A 19261-nucleotide genomic window follows, 5' to 3' on the forward strand; every position below is an offset into this window, starting at 1 on the left:
GCAGGAACTGCCATTAAATGAAACAGGAGCCAGGCAGGATGGTTTCCGGGGCAACTGTCTTGGGGTCCTTTTGTGCACCCTAGATAAGGCATCCGCTTTTGTGTTCTTGGATCCGCAGGATGATGGGATTGTCAGGCAATTTAAGATAACATGCTCCCACCTAGAGCTAAAGGAGTTCTGTTGGGACTCTACCACACCTGACCCTAAGTGTTGCCCATCCAATACATTAACTTGTTAAGCTATGGCACAATAGAAAATGGGAATACCCTGCAATTCTGCAAAATCAATATCCAGAACTGCTCACAGCACCAGAGTCCACAAACATGTGGGCAGAAATTTGCTTTACCCCGTCAGACAGAAAAATGGGCACCAGGAGTTGCGAGGCAGGCTGAAGGAGATCACTCACCTTCCGGTCGCGTTTGGTGGTGGTTGTGTGGGACACACTTCTCGGAAGTGATTTGGATTGCTGCAGTATAAGCAGCACCACTGTCATTCCTCCGGGGTTAGATGTCCTTTCCTGACCTGCATGGGTTCTGGATGCTCGCACAGGGGTCCGGGGGGGAGCGCTGGCCAGATCCGTGAGTAGTGTTCTTGTACAAGGTTGTCTATTGTAATAGCATTCTCCACACACTGCTCAAAGGACCAGTCTTTCCTCTGATATGCAAGCTCTGCTTGCATCCAGGGGTGCAAGCCTCTAGGAAAGCAGACCAGGAGAGCTGCAGAATTCCATTGGCTCCCTGCTGCCAACAACTGGAACTGGTGAGCATATGCTGCCACCGACCATTTTCCTTGTTGAAGGGTCATGAGACGATCTCCAGCAGTCTTTCCAGCCACAGGGCGATCAAAGACAGAATCAAACTGTACTCGGAACTGGGCGTAGGTGGTGGTGGTTCGGCTCCTCCGGGCTCCTCTTGCCCAATCCAGAGCGGAACCGGTCAGCAAGGAGATGAGGTAGGTCACCCGGCTGTCATCGGTCTGGTACACGTGTGGCAGGCTGGAGAAAACCAAGTCACACTGGAGGAGGAATCCCTTGCATTTATTCAGATCACCATTGTACCGCATGGGCCTGGCGGGGTTGTGTCACAGGAACCATCAGGGCAGTGACAGCATCGGAGGCGGTGCAGTGGCCCCCTCCACTATGCGGGCTCCTCTCTGGCGTAGGATTTGCAGGATCTCCTCAGCTGACTCTGATATCTGCTGGAGGGCTTGGTTGTGCACTCTTAAGAAAACCCTCTGAGCTGAGACAGCATTTCTCAGCTTCTTTATTGCTGCTGGGTCCATAACAAATGGCAGAATCTTCTGTCAGAATCACAAGCCAGGAGACAAAACGTAGAACCCAATTGCAAGAGGGTTTATTTTGTGGTTGCAAGGCTAGACAAGAACCATAGTCAAGAAACAGGTGAAAGTTCAGGTACTGAGGGGCAATTATCTTTCAGGGGGCAAAGTTGAAGTCGTAGTCAAAGTGGGATGTGAGGATTGAATCCGAGGTAGTCCAATCATTCGGCAAGGAAGCAGGTCAGAGACAACCAGGTAGGTAACACAGGGTAATTGCCTGCCTAGCTGCACTGGCAAGTAAAGCACAGACAGGTTATCACTACAAGATTCCACAACCAGTGGCTAATGGACTAGCTGCTTGTATTCCCTGCGCTGTTTATTCCCGGCAGGTGCATGTTGTTGGGGAGCAACCGGGGGGTGACAGTGAGAACCTAATGGAAGGCATTCTGTGGGTCTGAATTAACTCCACTAAATCCAAATCCATGAACTAATTACAGTGCCTTGCAAAGGTATTCAAGCCCCTCAAAAGCTAGGACCATTTCTGGATTTCAGAAGATACATACAAATATTTTTCCCATAAAGTTTTTTTTTTTTTTTTTCTCCCCTTCTTCTTCTTCTTCTTCTTCTTCTTCTTCTTCTTCTTCCCTCTCAACTGCACTGTAGACTTTATCACCACAGTAGGTTCACAGCATGACTAATGACCCCTATACAGAGTGATTTTTATATCCAGAAACTGTGACCTTTGCTTTAATTGCTCACTGGTAGAAACTAATTATTCAATTATGTCCAAATAAGAGGCAAATGTGTTTTGCTTGGGAACAATTTACCACTTTAGCTTTTGGAGCACAGATGTTTGAATACTTATGCAAGCAGCACATTTCATCACAATTCAAAAGAGCACATTTTGGCTTTTGAAATAGACTTTTAATGTGAACTAGATCTCAGTAAGAATAGTAACTGGGAAAACATTTTTATGTATCTTTTGAAATCCTGAAAATGGTGCTAACTTTCAAGGGGCTTGAATACTTTTGCAAGGCACTGTACATCAACCCTGTATAAAATCTAACCCAGCCTTATTCCAAAGGCATTAATAACTGCTGTATGCTCCTGAGCTAAAGGTGAGCTGGTTTGCACAGAATAATCACATACTATAGCGGTGCCACACAATAGTGAGAAAAGTATTGAATTGACAGTTGGACCTTTTGCCAAATGGTTTTGGATTTAATGAGAAATATCCTTTCCCCATGTGTTTTCACTGGAAACTCTCCTTATTTTTAAGCCTGAGCCCTCCACATCTGATTGACACATTGGATCAGAGATGATTGACATGACCGTGTTCTGTCCAAAACCCCATATCGTGGCCAGTGAAGTGTGCTGTGGAAGTGAGTAACCAGACTGGAAGCCTCTTTATCAGAATAGACGGCAAACAAAGCAAGAAATGGAGAAGTCCCACAGCAGGTTAGGTCGAACCCGTCAGGACATCCAAAGGTGAAGGGGAACAACTGCATCTGTCCATGAGGAAAGCCTCTTCCTCTGGTAAATGTCGTCCAGCTCCGTGCCTAGAAGCCCATGACGATGAGGCTCAACTGGCTGTGCGCTCATCTGGGCCCCTGAACGGTTACATTGATCCAGCGCCCATCCATGCAAGACCAAGTGACCGCAGGGGAAAGAGATGGCACCAGGATGGATTGCCTTTCTCGTTCATCACTTTCAGAAGTACGACAAGCCTGTTACTGAGACCCTAAGGTGAATGACAGCATATGGGGGTCTCTAAGCCGTCAGAGCTGAACCATACCACAGTACACTGGACTCAATCCTGTAGGATAATAAAAAAAAAAACCCTTATAATTTTAAGGTCATAACAGGATAAAATGTTATTTTCTGCATACTTTAACAAATAAATAATTGTGTAAGCAAAAGAAAAATGATAAAATATCGAAGTGGGCCGGAATCATTTCTAGAACTAATGTTGTAGTAATGATGATGTTTGAAATTGAAGCATGCTGAGTGGTTGTAAATGTTCATGCATTCACTTCTCTCTGCCTTGCTGTCACACATCACATCCCTGTGGTGGCTTCTTCTGAATATCCTTGGCTATATGGCACATCATTTCTGACGTTGAAATTGAATAACGCCGTTGCTGTCCCCCACTTCCTACATATAAATACAGCACCTTTGTTCACTGTAATGACAGGACTTGAGAAGAATAACCGTGATCTCGACATGCTGAGGCTGCAGTGCTGCTGTGGAAGTGTGTTGATGTAATGGTGTATCTTGTAATGGTGACAGCTGGTATCGTAGTGGTTAGAACTACTGCCTTTGGACCCAAAAGTTGCAGGGTTGATTCCCTCACCTCTGGCTGTAGTACATTTGAGCAAGGTACTTACTGTAAATTGCTCCCGTAACATTACCCAGCTGTCTAAATAGGTAAAATAAATGTAAGTACCTTAACATTTTAAGTCGCTTTGGAGAAAAGTGTCAGTTACAGTAAATGAATGAATGCAAATGTCTTGTAGTCACAACTGTCACATTTAGCAGTCAGATATAAAAACGATGCTCCAAATATGTGTCAGTGTTCTCTGAGCTATAAACTATGATTTAAAGTCCACTGTCCTATAATGAAATGGTCAAAAATCATACTAAGAGTGTGCAGTAATTTGGGAGCAAAAATTACTATTATGATCAGAGCTTGTATGTTAGTCCACAGAACTGAAAATAATTCAGTAATAATTATGTTAGCAAAAATTTCTGCGAGTTTCCAGTATTGAAATGTTATGTGATACCCTAAAGATAATGGATTAAAAGGTAGTCATAAATAATATACATTGTATAGTATATTTTGACTCTTTCTGTGGTGTTTTCATTGCCATATGGAGTAACAAAGCTGGCAAAATGTAGAGTCAACTAACTTTACAAGAAACACACAGCACTCTAAGTGCTGCTAAACTGTCATCATTCCTCAAAACAGAGTATTTACATTTATCTGATGCTTTTCTCCAAAGTGACTGATATTGTTATGCTACATACTACTATTATTGATCCACCTGGGTAATTTCACTGGAGCGATTCAGGGTAAGTACCTTGCTCAACGGTACTATAGCTGGAAATAGAATTCAAACCTACCACCTTTGGGTCCAAAGACAGCAGCTCTACCAGATCCCCTTATATACATAATATAAAAAATAAGGTAAAAATGTAATGCTATCTATGTTTCCTCTTGAGTACCACTGGTTTTTGTTGGATAGTTAGTACTGTTGTGATAAGAGCTGTTGCCTTTGGACCCAAAGGTGGCAAGTTTGAATTCTACTTCCAGCTGTAGTACCACTGAGCAAAGGACTTAACCTACATTTCACCAGTAAAAATTACCCTACCGTAAAAATGGGTAGATAATTGTAGATAACATTTTAAGTTACTTTGGAGAAAAGCGTCAGTTAAATGAATAAATGAACTGTTGCAGCTATACATTCACCCATTCACAGCATAATTACCATATGCATACAGTATATTTATCATGTACATAGTTTTTGAGAAATATTGCGGTTAGGGAGGTCTGCCATCATGCTGTTCTTGTGGTGCGGTGAGTAGTGCTGCTACCCTGTAGCTGTTGGGGTGTAGGTTCAAGTCTGACTCAGTCCATATGGAGTCTTCCCTTGTCTATACTGGTTTCTTTCCAAAATCCCAAGACCTGCCAGTAAGGTGGATTTGTGACACTACATGGCCTGTGTGTATATGTAATAGACATTTGTGAGTAAATACAAATGATTTCTGAGTCTTTCTCATGGTTTTAGTCCTTCAACTAAATATTTTCTACAAGTATCTATTATGTTCCCTCTTTGGACATTTACTATCATGGGATACACAACATGTATGTAAATGATAAGGGAATGACTACATACATTTCTTCAAGTCATCTATCCAAATCAGAATTGTGTACAGCAGATGTGTCAATGAGCACATAAATGGCTATGCTGTGAATTGTTGGAAAGGCCTCATTTAAGATGTGTGGCTTCTCCTTTCTCCCACCGTTGGTGTATCCATTTGGGCAGCTGATGTTTGGCTTTGGGGAATCCTTCTCAAGAAGACTACCTCTCATACCCAACCGACTCGACCTCCTGATTGCCACCCTGTACCCCACCCCCATCCACTCTTCCACAGAACGGCTGGCTTAACACAGGCCAAGCCCGCCGGGCATCTTCTGGCCACATTAGAGCCCTGCATGAGGGATAGTCAAACTGGCAAGCAGTAGTGACCTGTGCAGAGCAAAGGTCACATTGTGCACAGGGACCAAACATCAAGGAGACAGATTCGCGTTTATTGATGTGAACCAAATGCATCCTGTTCTTGGTGACTTACTCCGCAATGATCTGCGGCGGATGCCGGGGGCATCTCCAGATGTTCCACTCAATGTGACATCACGTGGTCCTATTGTAACTTCACTGCATTAAATCATTGCTTTCATGGTTCATTGTTTTTATTCTTTCATCTTTATTTGCAACAGCAGCAACAGTAGATCACAGCAAAATAACAGTATTAAAAATATAAATATCATCCAGTATCATCGGTCAATGTTGTCTTGCACCTAGATGATCAAATACAAAGAGGTACAGATAACATGACCTACTGAGGTTCTTCATCCTGCTATTTTCATAAATATCCACATTCCGTTTCACTCAGGTGCCTTTGAGCTTTTGGTTCACTGTTAATGGCTGCAGCATTAAGTGAAAAGATACCTATAGGACCTGATCACTTGCTACACACCATCCAGATTTTTATGCTCTTTGACTTCTGCCTGCCTGGTGGTCCACAAGAGGTTCAAAATCAACAGCAAAAAGGTTTTTGGTTCTGGCTTCAATGTGGTGGAATGACGTCCCTCAGGACTGCTGAATCCCTCTCAACATTTAAGAAGAGTCTCAAAATTCCTCTCTTTCAGAGCCACTGCTCCCCTATGCACTTCATAAATGTGTACTATGTAATGTATTTAATAATAATAAACCCCTGTATGCAGCTTCTCATATAATGTGTACTGGTTCATATGGTATGTGACAAACTGACTGTACTCAAGAATCACGTGTCTGCATCCCGATCTCTCCTTGTGCTGGTGTAATGCACTGTTATATTGCTCTCTGAGGTGTATATCACTTTGGAAAAAAAGCATCTACTAAATGAATATAGCGGGGGGGTGGTGCAGTGGGGCAGTGGGTTTGGCCAGGGCCTGCTCTCTGGTGGGTCTGGGGTTCAAGTCCTGCTTGGGGTACCTTATGACCGACTGCCATTTGGCCCTGGGTGCATCCCCTGACACCCTGTGTTGCCGGGTTAGACTCCAGTTTGCCGCAACCCCACTTGGGACAGGTGGCTTCAGCCAATGCGTGTGTACGCAAATGAATAAATGGACATGTAAAAGCCAAATGAAGTCCTTGAGGTGGCTGAGTGTTTGGAAATAAACTCAATTAACCAGGCGTGACGAGTGACAGGACTCTAACTTTACTGTTCTAAGTGTGCAGCAGCGAGAAAGCACTTCTTTACACTCCACAACATTTTCCATTTTTCAGTTAAAGTTTATTTATGTCGTTCTTTTCAGTCTTTCCTTTTGATGTCATGTTTCTTTTTGTCAACTGCATATGATTTTTTTTTCCCCCACATGGAAAAGAAAGCCACTTCTGCTTATAAGGCCAAAGTGAATGTCTCTCTTCCATTTATGTGCTGCAAAGTAGTTTTTGATAATGCTCTTTAAATTCAAATACTTGCCATTCCTTTGTCTTTACCTCTCAGACAGATGAGAAAGCATTAATGCTGCTGGTGTGGGAATGCAATAGAGCTACTCAACTGATGGCTCCCGGGCAAGCCCTGGACTCAGACACCTTCAGTCTGGCGACAAATGCAGGTAGTGTGAGAACACATGGGGGGACAGGTAACACCAAGTGTGTTCTGCTCAATTTACAGCCCCTTGTACTTTCCAGGCCTTCGTGAATTTACTGATTTTTTTTTTTTAATCAAAGTATTATTCTATGGCAGTAATCTGAAGTTAATACTGCCAAAAACTTAATTTGTTAATGTTTCTCCTGCTATTTTCATGTTTATCATGGTAAGTTATCCTTGGCTCTAAATACAAGCTTTATACAAGAGCAGAAATTACTGTATATATGTCTATGTATGTCTTATACACACACCTCACATTTTTAAGATTTTAATTTGGGTTGCATTAAAAAACTTCTTAACCTGTATGCATTTGATTACATCTACATGGAATATGGTAATGACATGTTTAGTAAAACAAGATAATAAACATTTTAAAATTAATTTTTATCTCTACAAATATGAAGGGTTATGGCATAAATACTTTGCTTTTCAAAATGATGTAGATTGGTAGCCTGTGTCAGGATAAGCAACTGAAACAGACATTGTATTATTACTGTTTTTGAGACTGACCCAACTAGTCACAGCGAAACAAAATTTTCATAGTTCTTAGTTCTGTTGATTTTTGCATTGATGATGATAAGTTCAAGTTCACTCGTTACACAAATACCACTAGTTCTCTAGAGTGTCTGTTTTAGTTTGGTACTTTACAGCCACTGGAATATCCTAGAAGGCACCAGAACATTCCAGAAAGCAACAGATCCTGAAAGGTACTGAAATATTCTGTGCTTTGACAAAATTCATTCAAATTTTCAAATTCCGAGAACACGAAATATTTTCCCAAAAACCGGCATATAGTACAAACAAATGTCAAAAGTATGATTAACAAAACTGAACTGAAATGCAAAAAAAAAAAAAAAAGAAATTGCCATAATAAAATTTCTCTTGTGTTGTGTATTGTTAAACTATGGTTTGTAAGACAGACCCATATTTTCTTTCTTTCCATTTTCTCTTTTCTGGCAGCTCATATGAGGTCTACATATAGCACTCTACTTTGCTGCCATTACTAGTATCTCTCTGCAGTTTCCTGTTACTTGCATTGCAAAACAGCTGAACTGCTGTCCCACAAGAAAAGACTGTCCAACACACAAGATGTGTCCTGGAATGACTCCACTAAATCTAATTTGAATTAAAAGAAACGGAGTTTTATACTGCAGGTGTCAGTAAAGAATGTGCTATAATAAAGGACATTCCCCCTCTTTGTCTTACCCTTTCAGCCAAATCATTTTATAACACACTGCACTCTAGGTTCAGACAGGGCAAAAAAGGATGACTAGAGAACATCCCCTCTGAATATTCAGTGGAGCTCCAGCACATAGCGATGAAAGCACAAGAAAAGACTGATTTTCCTCCTTGACCTTATTCAAAGATACTTGAGGCAAAGGTGAAATTTAAACCTTTGCCTCCATGACCTACACCATAAGCCTACTTACCATCTAACAGACTTTCCTTCTTGCCTAACAGTCTCCCCTTGATATTCCCTGTGAGTCCCCACCACGGTTGAACACTTAGTTGACATTTTACCCACAATTCTCAACTATTTACCATAAACCTATTTTCCCCCTCAAACAGGACACTCCCCAGTAACGTGGGTCGTTACAATGTCTATGAATGAACAATGGTAGGATGTAGTGTTTCACAGGTGGTTCAGGAAAAAGGAGTCCCATTGCGCTGCAATCCCAGTCGTGAAATATTACTTAAATTATGTTAGTAAGGGTCCTTGGCGGTAAAATTTACCTCAGGTTTCATCCATTCAATCACTGTGTTCTTACACCGAGAACAGTGGTGGGCAGTTGCACTGCCACTGGTGCCCAAATAGATGTGAGTCTGCCCTGCTGTATTGCCTGTGGAGTGGTGGTAAAAATAATAATAGTAAAAAAATTTATAGTAATGCAGCGTTACTATTTTTTACTCAACAAGTTTCAGGTAACCCACTTGCTTTTAAAGCCGAACAAAGTGGGCAGCGGGTCTGGCGTGTGACCCCGGAAAATGGACTTCCTCGTGGTCAATTACAGCTGGAGTGGTTTTGAAGGACTGAAATGATTGTGGTTATAGGTGTCCCTCTTACCATTTTACTGAAGCTTTGCCAGTTTCGGCGAGTCCCACCTCAGCCTGCGTAAGTAAGGCAGAATGCGGGTGTGACGGGACCAGGCAGTCGCGTGGCTGGACAATAGCTCTGTCACAACTGGAGGATTTTCTCTACATACATTAGTTTATTATAAACAGAGATCTTTAAGTGCTGAAATATTTCTGGCGCCCTATTCACTTGAAGTCTCAGGCGTCCCATTTGCTTTCGAAATCAGTTATGCGAATACGAGTCAAAGGAACGCACGCGCGTTTATTATTTACACCGTTTTTGTGTGAAGTACAGTGTGGCGCGCAGCCACGAGATGGCGCGCGCGTCGCCGCGCGCATGCTGCACGTCCCCACTGGCTCGGTCTGGATTGAACGGGAGACAGCCTAGCGCGTGACTGCGCAACTCTCGCGTCACATCTGAGAGTTTTCACACGTCGCTGTCGTAAGCGTCCAGAGACAGCGGTAAGAACTCGATACAGATGAGGGAATGGAACCCAGAATTACCGCAGATTCACTACGCCATTTAAAAAACAAGGTGTCGCTCATTACCAAGCCAAGTTTAATTGCTCGAAACGTTGCGTCTGATGTGAGGTACAAGGCGAATGTACATTTCACCCTCCAAACACCAGAGGGCTCGACACTCGACAAACGGCTGTGACGTACTTCCGCTTACACACCCCCACTTTCCGGAAGACTTTTATAACAGAGAAAATGGCTTCTTGAGACAAACATCACTTAGACGTATCCGAGATAGAGAACCAGGGAAGAATAACAACGGATTGAAAGAGGTATCTATCGTGGACGCGTTACGTTTACAGTTTTAAGAACGACGACAGTGTTCTAATGAGATTTTCAATACGAACGACTTGTCTTTTTAACTTTTGTGTGGTGGTCTACTCTCTGTTAGCATCTGAGCTAATGACGCGAGTCCGGAAGACATTCGACGTTTTTATGGGTCGTAATTCTCACCTTCAATACTTCATAAAAATGAGATCCGCACTACACTTGGTTGGTGTACCGAATATGCCCGAATAGTCTTCAGTTATTTATTGAGTTTCTGTAGTCGAGTGTGCCAGACTTGTGGGCCTGCTGTTCGTCTTCGTGTAACACTGACTACTCCTGCCAGACTGAGACTCTGCTCTCTTCACTTCAGTAAGATGGTCGACGAGTCGCTGAAATTTTTCATAAAATGAATAAATAAAACTCCGTTAGACTTTGACAGTAAACCTTAATGTTAATTATTTCTGAGTTGTTTTCAGCTGTGTCACTGCTGACGAGCTGGACTCGATGGAGCCATTTTGTTTTTTTTGTCTGACATCTGAGCTGCTTCTTCCTTCACTGACTGCCGAGCACAGAAGTTCGATCACTCGATTATACGAACACCCTTCACTTTGTATCCAGTAATCCGGCCTGGCAGGGATACATCCACCATAGCATAGGCGCGGCGAGGGGGTAGCGCAGATGTGTCCTCTCTGGTATTTGTGTGTAACACTGTGACTGTAGCTCATACTTTTTTCCTCCCCCTATGAGTTGTGATGCCCCGGTTGTCCTGTGAATCATGCTCACTGGTTACTTTGCCAAGGTCTTTGGGTCCCCAAATTACAAACTGAACTGGGGCCAAGAGCAGAACGCAACATGAGCGAATGGGGGAGTCTTGTAGTCAGTTATTTGTACGCTGATGTGACTTGGCAGAAACGGCTCTACTGGATTAAGTGCGTGTACTTTTGAGAGTCGTGTGTCTGGTGATGCAATTTTGTTTACTGGGTTGTACACCACTTTAGAGAAAAGCATCTGCCCACTGAATAAATGTACATGTCAGGAATCTGGACAGCTCCACAGGCTAGGAGGCAACAGCAGGGTTTTTCAGATGGGAACAGAGCTGAGACTCTGCTAGCACCTCCTCCAGTGAGCCGTGACGGCTCTTACACACACATACGCTCACGTAAAGGTGTTTTGAGTCCCAAGGCGGGGGTATTTACAACAGTTCAAATATGAAATAATAAAGAACCCTGGCCGGAGCTAGGTCAAGGTGTTGTTGCTTCTCACCTGTGGCTCTTCAATCCCTTCTTTTTCCACACACATTGCATGAAATTCACTAATGCTAAATACAAGTATAATTATAGCAAATTTAAGAAAACATTGTATGTTATTTATTTTGAAGTGCAAACAACTATCCGTCAACTCAAAGCCAGAGGTATTGCACTGTAGTGCAAGATGACTGAGAGTGGCTAACGGCCAAAACTGGTAGATGTGATAGGCAGAGGGTTGTCTACAGCTGTTCACCTTCTGTTTGCTTCTTGTCTACCTTATCCACCCTTTTGAAGAACTTTTGCCAGTTATTTTGGCGATTGCTGTCTGGCTCATCAGGTGGTGCGTTGGAGCACAAATTTAATTGGTATCAATGCCTGGAAACTTGTCCAAAAAAGGTAGTATTGATGAAAGGTTTTACTTAAAAGTTTCTAATTTGGCAACCAACTAAATTCAGTTAATAGTTGAGGTTTGGGAAGAACATACAGTAGATGCTTGGAAACCATCTGGGCACATCAGCCACTGACTACTTCATTGCCTTTTTAATAATCTTTTCATGACATATGAAGCAGGTGGGGACAGCGGGTAGTGTCCTGTAGTGCTTTTACCATGTTATCTAAAGGTTCCAAGTTTGTATCCTTTTTCTGCTATGTACCCATAAGAAACTTGGTCTGAACTGATATTGTAAGGGTAACTTGTATAAATAGGTAAATTATTGTACAGTTGATTTACATATGTATGTAATTTTGGAGAACTTTATCCACAAAACAAAGATCAAAAATAAATGTGAATAAAGGTTAATAATAAAGGTTCATAAAAATCTACAGCCCCTGATACTACAGGAAATGAACTCTTGATACTGCATTTGAACTGGGTAATGTTACCTACCACTTTAATACAATGATTGTGTGAGGAATCCAATGCCACAGTTTCTTCTGTATAATTGCCTGCTTAATCTGACAGCAGTTTCCACCACTGCCCTTCCTGTATGAAGCAGCCTCCGCAGGTTTGCATAGTTATGGGCATTTCATGGTGCCTGTGAAAGGGAACGGAAATAAGCCGTAGTAAATCCTTTGGGGGATTAACAGTAACATTCGGAAACACAAGACAAATACTACCACACACAGACTCGCACATGCATAAGAAATCCTTTGATGTGTACTTTTCCCCTTCTCTGCCATCCATCCTCCAGCTGGACTTGGCCCGTTCCCCCGACATCACCCTGACAGGCAATGGAAAACAAAGAGAGTGCAGAGCAGGGGGCCAGCGAGCAGTCAGAGGCACAGCGTCGCCGCCAGCTTGACCGGCTGGACCGAGAAGAGGCCTTCTACCAGTTTGTGAACGGCCTGAGTGATGAAGACTACCGCCTAATGAGGGATAATAATTTGTTAGGAAATCCTGGTAAGAAACCTATTTATGCAGCTTTTCCCACACTCCCTAGTAGCTGTAGGTTTGTTAGACTCCTCAAGATAACTCTGCTTTTTTCTTTGGCACCTTTGTGCATTAATGGGAAAGCAAGATTAGATGACCATTTATTGATTCCTCCCTGAAAGTGCCATGACAGTATTCATTTTTCCCTGTTCAGGTGTACGTAAGTGTAAATATGGCTAGAAGAGTACTGGTTTGCTTGTGTGGAAGAATAGCAAGGACTCTTACAACCACTAAAGTAAAATATTTCATTAATACAATTGAGATTCAGCCGAAGTGCTACACAGAATATTGTCAGTTATGAGAAGTCACAAAGTACATTGAGCTTCCCAAGTATCAGGGGCCCCAAGAGGATATATATTTATGTCCAGAGAGGCCACCTCATGGTCGGAGCTCATGAATTAATCAGTTTTAAAGCAAAAGCATAAACGCTTCAATAAAATACAAGAACTAGAAGATACAGGGTCAACCCAAGTAAAAATACATGGAGGAGTTATTTAGGGTTGGCTAGGGAGTTGATCCCAGGTGTCTTGGCCCCGTTGCCCACAGAAATGAAAAAGGTTAGACGAAACAAGTAGCGATTAATCAAAGCAAAGTATTTTGCTAAGCTCACCAGCGTTTCACCATGGGTGAATTTTCCAGATCCTTCTGTAGTTCAGTATTGTTCTAGACATGCTTATGTTGTGTGGCATTATTAAATAAATTCATATATATGTGTGTTTAGTTATTAAAATGTGTAGTAACTGCATATGTGAAAATAGCTGTTAGAAAACATTTGTGATAAATTGTCTAGGCTATTTTGAGAAAGGCCTCCACATGTAATGGCATGTCTAATGGACCAGTCAGTGTACCTCAAATAAACTACATTACAAAAGTAATAAAGGAGCAAGAGCAATAAACAAAAAATACCATTGCAGTTTGTTTAACCAAATTAAAAATTATAAATGTTAAAAGTATTCAGTTTTTTCTGTGTTCTCCCCTTTCCTGACATGGTTACTTAAAGACCTTTGTTATGATGTGGTTGTCACTCTTCCAAATCTGGATTACTTTAGTTACTGTCACTGCGGGTTTCACAGGTGGACCTTGTCAGAGAATTGCTGTAGCATCTGAGTCTGGGCAGCATTATGCTCATCTCAGTATTGTAATTTCTTCACTCAGACAATTATAGTTTTATTCAAGAGGTTCAAAGATGTAGTGAATTTTGTCCATCGATTCTGAGAAATTGATGTTTTCCGTGTTTTGTGCTATGTGACGTTACAAAGTTGTAATGCACTCTATTGTTCTCTGAGAACAATTCTTGTATTGTTCTTTGGAGAAAAGCATCTGCTGAATGGGTAAATGTAAACGTAAACATTTGTTTTCAAAACTTTGAAAGCTCTGTAAGTAACAAGGTCTGAATATACACCATGCTTGTTTTTTTGGGGTTGGCATTTCTTTTGGCATCCGAATGACATTAAGAGTTTTTGAAACTATACAAAATTTCTTATATTTGGAATAAGATTGATACAAAGCAATTAGTTCAGTTGTCTCTTTCATAAAGTTGCACTTGATAAACATATTTCTAAGTTTATATTCTGTTCTCTGTAGGTCAGTGTAGTAGTTTGTGTTTTTTTTTTTTTTTTTGCTTAGCCTTTATCAAAAGCAACTGACCATTTTTGGCCCATTTGAACTGCTGATTGTTTTTTTTGGAATGTATTAAGCATAAGAACCTTTGTTCAAAATTAGAACGGTTGTAGCAGGGAGCGGGGTGTGAGCCAGCAGCTTTCAAGTCCATGTCCTCAATTGGAATGGTACTTACTGCACTCAAGTGGTTGAATTATACTATTGCAGATATTATTCCAGGCTGAGCTTTTTTAAAAAGTTTCCTTATCTGATTTGTGTTAAGTACACTCAGCTACAATGTCTAAGATATAGAGTAGGTCCTTAACATTTCAGTTCCTTTAAGAATACATGTGCAGATTTTGATGTTTTATGGATGCTGAATGTCATTGCTTCGGTGTAGAACAAACTTACAATGTACTAAAGTCCTCTAGGTTGATTTCTTTTAATTAAATGTAGTACTCTTTATTGTGAACAGCCTAGTACGGAAATTATAAGGCTTTTTAATATCTTGGTGTTATTTTGGTCCTTCGTATCCGGCTCTGTAGAAGGTAGGGAGGTGGTTGTTTGTGCTCTTGTGTGTCTATGGATGTGTGTGTATCTGCGCATGTGGTGGTGTGCACATATGTAAGTATGGGGGAGGAAAAGAAAACAAAAGACCAAGAACCATTGAAGACGGCCAATCCGTTTCTGTCCCAGGACAGTGAGAGAGGGTAATTTTGGAGCATCCTTTGGCCAAGTGTCGTGCCAGCAGGCAGCATTGACTGGGCAGTGTTTGGTAAGTCTGGTGGTTTTCAGTCCTGTCGCTGTTTCACATGACGGATTACAGCTGTCTGGACATCCACTGCAAACAGAGTAATAGGCGCTTTTTTTTTTTTTTTTTGGTCTGGTATTTTCTTTTAAGCTATAGCTGGCTTCAGAGAATGCAGAAAAAAATTACAGTTTATAAAAATCAGTTCCAATACACACTAATATAGAATGTTTTTGGTCATTGGAGAACTGAAACTGGTTGTTGGGTGTAATTGCTTATTGCTTGGCGTGTATGGCCACGTTTCATATTAAAGCTTAGAGTTGCTGTTGTTTTTCCCCTATTAGGTGAAACCACTGAAGAGGAACTCTTGAGTCGACTTCAGCAAGTCAAAGATGGACCCGAAAATCCAAATAACTCTGAAGGCAGAAATTTGGAGGCCACTGGTATGATTTTTGTCAAAATCTAACTTAAGGGTCAGGTTTTACTGTGGGTTGAAAATGAATTTTGGCTTAAAGTTTACAATGATTGTAGAAGCACATTAGTCCAAAAGAGTGATTTGTGTAGATCTGCTGCTGTGCAGCACTAATTCATTTATTCGTTATTTTGTCTAGGACCAGATGTTCCTGAGGAGGGTTCTAATGGAGACTCCCTTCTTGATTGGTTGAACACTGTTAGGCGGACAGGCAACACAACTCGGAGTGGGCACCGGGGCAACCAGTCTTGGAGAGCTGTGAGCAGGACCAACCCCAGCAGCGGTGACTTCCGCTTTAGCCTCGAGATAAATGTCAATCGTAACATTACTGAGCAGCAGCCACCGACTAATGATGGAGAACAGCCCAGTGGGGAGACAGAGGGGTCCAGTAGGCTTGGGACAGAGCCAGAGACACCCATGGAAACGACACAGGTGGTGGAGGAGCCAGTGGTTGAGGATCTGGCTGTTATTGTGGAGCCGGAACAGCCTGAACCTGACAGTCCTCCTGTTGCCAGACCTTCCAGCCCTTTGGTCCCAGCCCCCAATCCCCCAAGTCCTCGGGTGGAGGAGACACCCCGCAGGGGTCAAAGGAGAGCCAGAAGCCGCAGCCCAGATCTTCGACGGACCAGAATGCGAAGTGAGAGGAGCCGCTCTCCACTGAACCTGGACCGGCTGGACGGTCTGACCCCCGCTGTCCACCAGCCACCCTTACACAGCCCCACCCCCATCTTGGATGCACCAGCGGAGGGCAGTTCTAGGACTCGACATCATGTGGTTTTTCGCCACAGTGCCTCCGAGTTGGACTCCCAGTCGAGAGCAGCTGCCGAACTGGCTCCACCCTCCCAAGAAGCTGATAACGGCGGAAGCGCGGGAGGAGCAGCTGGCAGAAGGCCCCCCACCATCATGTTGGACCTGCAGGTACGAAGGGTGCGACCTGGCGAATACCGCACAAGGGACAGCATAGCCAACCGCACACGTTCTCGTTCGCAGACCTCCAACAACACCTTCCTGTACGAGAGTGAGCAAGGTGGTTTTCGACGGACTTTCTCACGCTCGGAGCGGGCTGGCGTGCGCACCTATGTCAGCACTATCCGCATCCCCATCCGTCGCATCTCAGATGCTGGTCTGAGCGAGGCCACCTCCATGGCTCTGCAATCCATGATCCGGCAGATTATGACAGGCTTCAGTGAGCTCAGCTACTTCATGGATTCTGACTCTGAGGCTCTGGACTCCAGCCGGGGCTCTGGACAGCCTCCCGAGCAAGCTGAGGGGCAGGCGGCTCCAGCTTCCCCAACAGAGCCCTCTGTCGGCCCTGGCACAGGCTCGAGCCAGGACGTTGCTGCTCCACGGACAGAGGAAAGGTCTGGGGTGGGTGGCCGGGCAGGGCCACGGGGGCCTGTCAGTTTCGAAGAGTCTGGCTCCTTGCCCTTCCTCCGGCTAGCTCACTTCTTCCTGCTCAATGATGATGATGAGGAGCAGCCACGGGGCCTCACCAAGGAGCAGATCGACAACCTGGCCACCCGCAACTTTGGGGAGAACGATGCCCTGAAGACATGCAGCGTGTGCATCACCGAATACGCAGAGGGCCACAAGCTGCGCAAGCTGCCCTGCTCCCACGAGTACCATGTCCACTGCATCGACCGCTGGCTCTCTGAGAACTCCACCTGCCCCATCTGCCGCAGGGCTGTGCTCTCCAGCCGGGAGAGGGAGAGCGTAGTGTAGTCTGCAGCTGAAGTTTTGGAAACCAAGACAGGTTGGGGAGGTGTGGCTGCCATTCCCAGTGCTTTATGCCTTTTGCTTTTATGACAGCATCTTCGGTGGTATGTTTTCAGACGAGGATTTAAGTCATTTAGCCATTATTACTAATTTCAGGAATCAGTATTTTAAAAACCATCATCAAGTTTTAGCAGTTGTCCAGGTGGCGTAAAATAAAGGGCAAAGCTTGGCCTGCTCATCGGTTCCTTCCATCTATAAGGCTAAGGTATGAAAAAGCTGAAGTGTCTGAGAAGGGCATCAAAGAAAAACTATTTCCCTAACAGAACAAAAAGTTCAGCCTTCATGCCTGTGTTCCCTGTCAGTTTTTTTTTTTTTTTTTTTTTTTTTTTTTTTTTTTTTTTTTTTTTTTTTTGATGAATCTACAGCAGAAATGATTATGGCAGTTATTAAAAGTGAAACCTTGGCAAGTTCCACTTTAGAGAGGAAAACTATCATATTTTAAAAGCTCTCAAGGGGAGCAACTTTCACACCATTGGAATCACTGGTGAAAATAGTTTGGTTACAGTGTCTCATTAACTTTACAGAAACAAAACACTCACAGAAGCCGGTGTTCACATGTACAGGAAGCCCATAAACTGCACATGCAGTGAGCTGTTGTGTGCTTCAGTGAATTTACTGGGTGAGTCAAATTTAATAAAAAAAAAAAAAAAAGAAAGCAGCCTTTTAATGGACTGTTAGTGTTTAAATGTAGATTTTTCTTTCCTACTTAACGGTTTTAACTTATCAAACTGGGAGTACAGCCAGTTGCAAAATGACAGTTTATTGTGTAGATTGTAAGTTGAAATTGATCACATTTTTCATTTTCAGTATGGAGTTTGAGACAAGCTGGGAAAATGATTGTCCTGTTTCCAGTGACTCAACTGATGGGTTATCTTTTCCTGTTGAGTACCTACCTCTTCTCATACCGGCACCGAGTCTTCTGTTCTTGCAGTCCAGTCCTTGTAGTCTGACTTTTTTTTTTTTTTTTTGTGATTTTCAATTCAATACAGATGAAAACAATTTCAGAGAGCATAATACATGCTGATATGAGCAAATCACGGTAGACCACAAAGTTACATTACATTGGCATATAGTACATCAAGGTCGCTAACGACTGGAGAGATTGTTTTTAAAGAGAAAATGGTTATCCCTTGTGGGGATGTCAGCTAAGATCAGTTCAAGTGTGACATGGTAAGAACAATGATTGCCATTAATAAATCCCTATCATACTTCATGGTTTACATCTTTCAGTCACTTTAACTTTAGTATGACTTTTACTGTGCATAGAGTATTAAATGCCTGAAGGTGTATAAATACTAAGGGCTTGCTTGTATTGCCCGATTTTCCACTTTCTTTGTGCATCAGGGGTTCCTCCATTTGCTTCTGTGCCTGGGTTATGAGCAAGACTGTAATGATGACACACATCAAAAGACGAATGGCTTGCAGAAACGTATACTGGCCACCTTGAGGGCTGATGTAACTGCAAATTAGTTTTTTTCTGAAGTATTGCAGAAACTGAGTGTACAACAATACATGTGATAAAGGTTCTGTTTGACCCCCCTCCCCCATCTACAATTTTTGGTCTGCAGTGGTAGTTTTCCTCCCTGAAAGTAATCAGGTTTGCTGTGGAAGCTTTGTTGTTTTTCAAGACAATTAGGATTTATTATAAATAAAAAGGGATGGTATTAGTCAAGTTGCCTAACATGTAAAAGTGGCTTGATTCAATTAATATTGAATGAACTGTTGATTTGCAAAGTATGTTTATCTGCAGGACCTCCTTAAATGTGGCAAGAATGTTTTTTTTTTTAAAAAAAAAAGTCTAAGAATTCATAGCAAGTTTAGAAAAAGTTAGGTTTTGTTAATTTAAGAATTTGTCTTATTAGGCCTTGGCAGTATACTTAAAACACAGAATACTCATGAGGACTTGGAATTTGTTTTTATTTTGTTACTAGTTCTACAGTGAG

The 19261-nt window shown here is 42.6% G+C and overlaps 1 protein-coding gene across 1 annotated transcript; it reads left to right on the forward strand.

Moving 5' to 3' along the window:
• The first annotated feature begins 9953 nt into the window (after window positions 1-9953).
• On the forward strand, window positions 9954-17664 carry rlim (ring finger protein, LIM domain interacting). The gene is made up of 4 exons (XM_018737509.2): window positions 9954-10052; window positions 12485-12693; window positions 15415-15513; window positions 15682-17664. Exons 2-4 carry the CDS (start codon window positions 12525-12527, stop codon window positions 17262-17264), a joined length of 1851 nt encoding a protein of 616 aa, XP_018593025.1. The 5' UTR covers window positions 9954-10052; window positions 12485-12524; the 3' UTR covers window positions 17265-17664.
• The last annotated feature ends 1597 nt before the right edge of the window (window positions 17665-19261 follow it).

This window comes from Scleropages formosus, chromosome 13 (genome assembly GCF_900964775.1).
Source record: "Scleropages formosus chromosome 13, fSclFor1.1, whole genome shotgun sequence".
NCBI lineage: Eukaryota > Metazoa > Chordata > Actinopteri > Osteoglossiformes > Osteoglossidae > Scleropages > Scleropages formosus.

Excerpts from the sequence above, each read along its gene's own strand:
- rlim (XM_018737509.2), top strand. The coding sequence starts at position 12,525 with ATGGAAAACAAAGAGAGTGCAGAGCAGGGGGCCAGCGAGCAGTCAGAG. Across the intron at positions 12,694-15,414 it reads TAATTTGTTAGGAAATCCTG|GTGAAACCACTGAAGAGGAA; the intron begins GTAAGAAACCTA and ends TTCCCCTATTAG. Across the intron at positions 15,514-15,681 it reads CAGAAATTTGGAGGCCACTG|GACCAGATGTTCCTGAGGAG; the intron begins GTATGATTTTTG and ends TATTTTGTCTAG.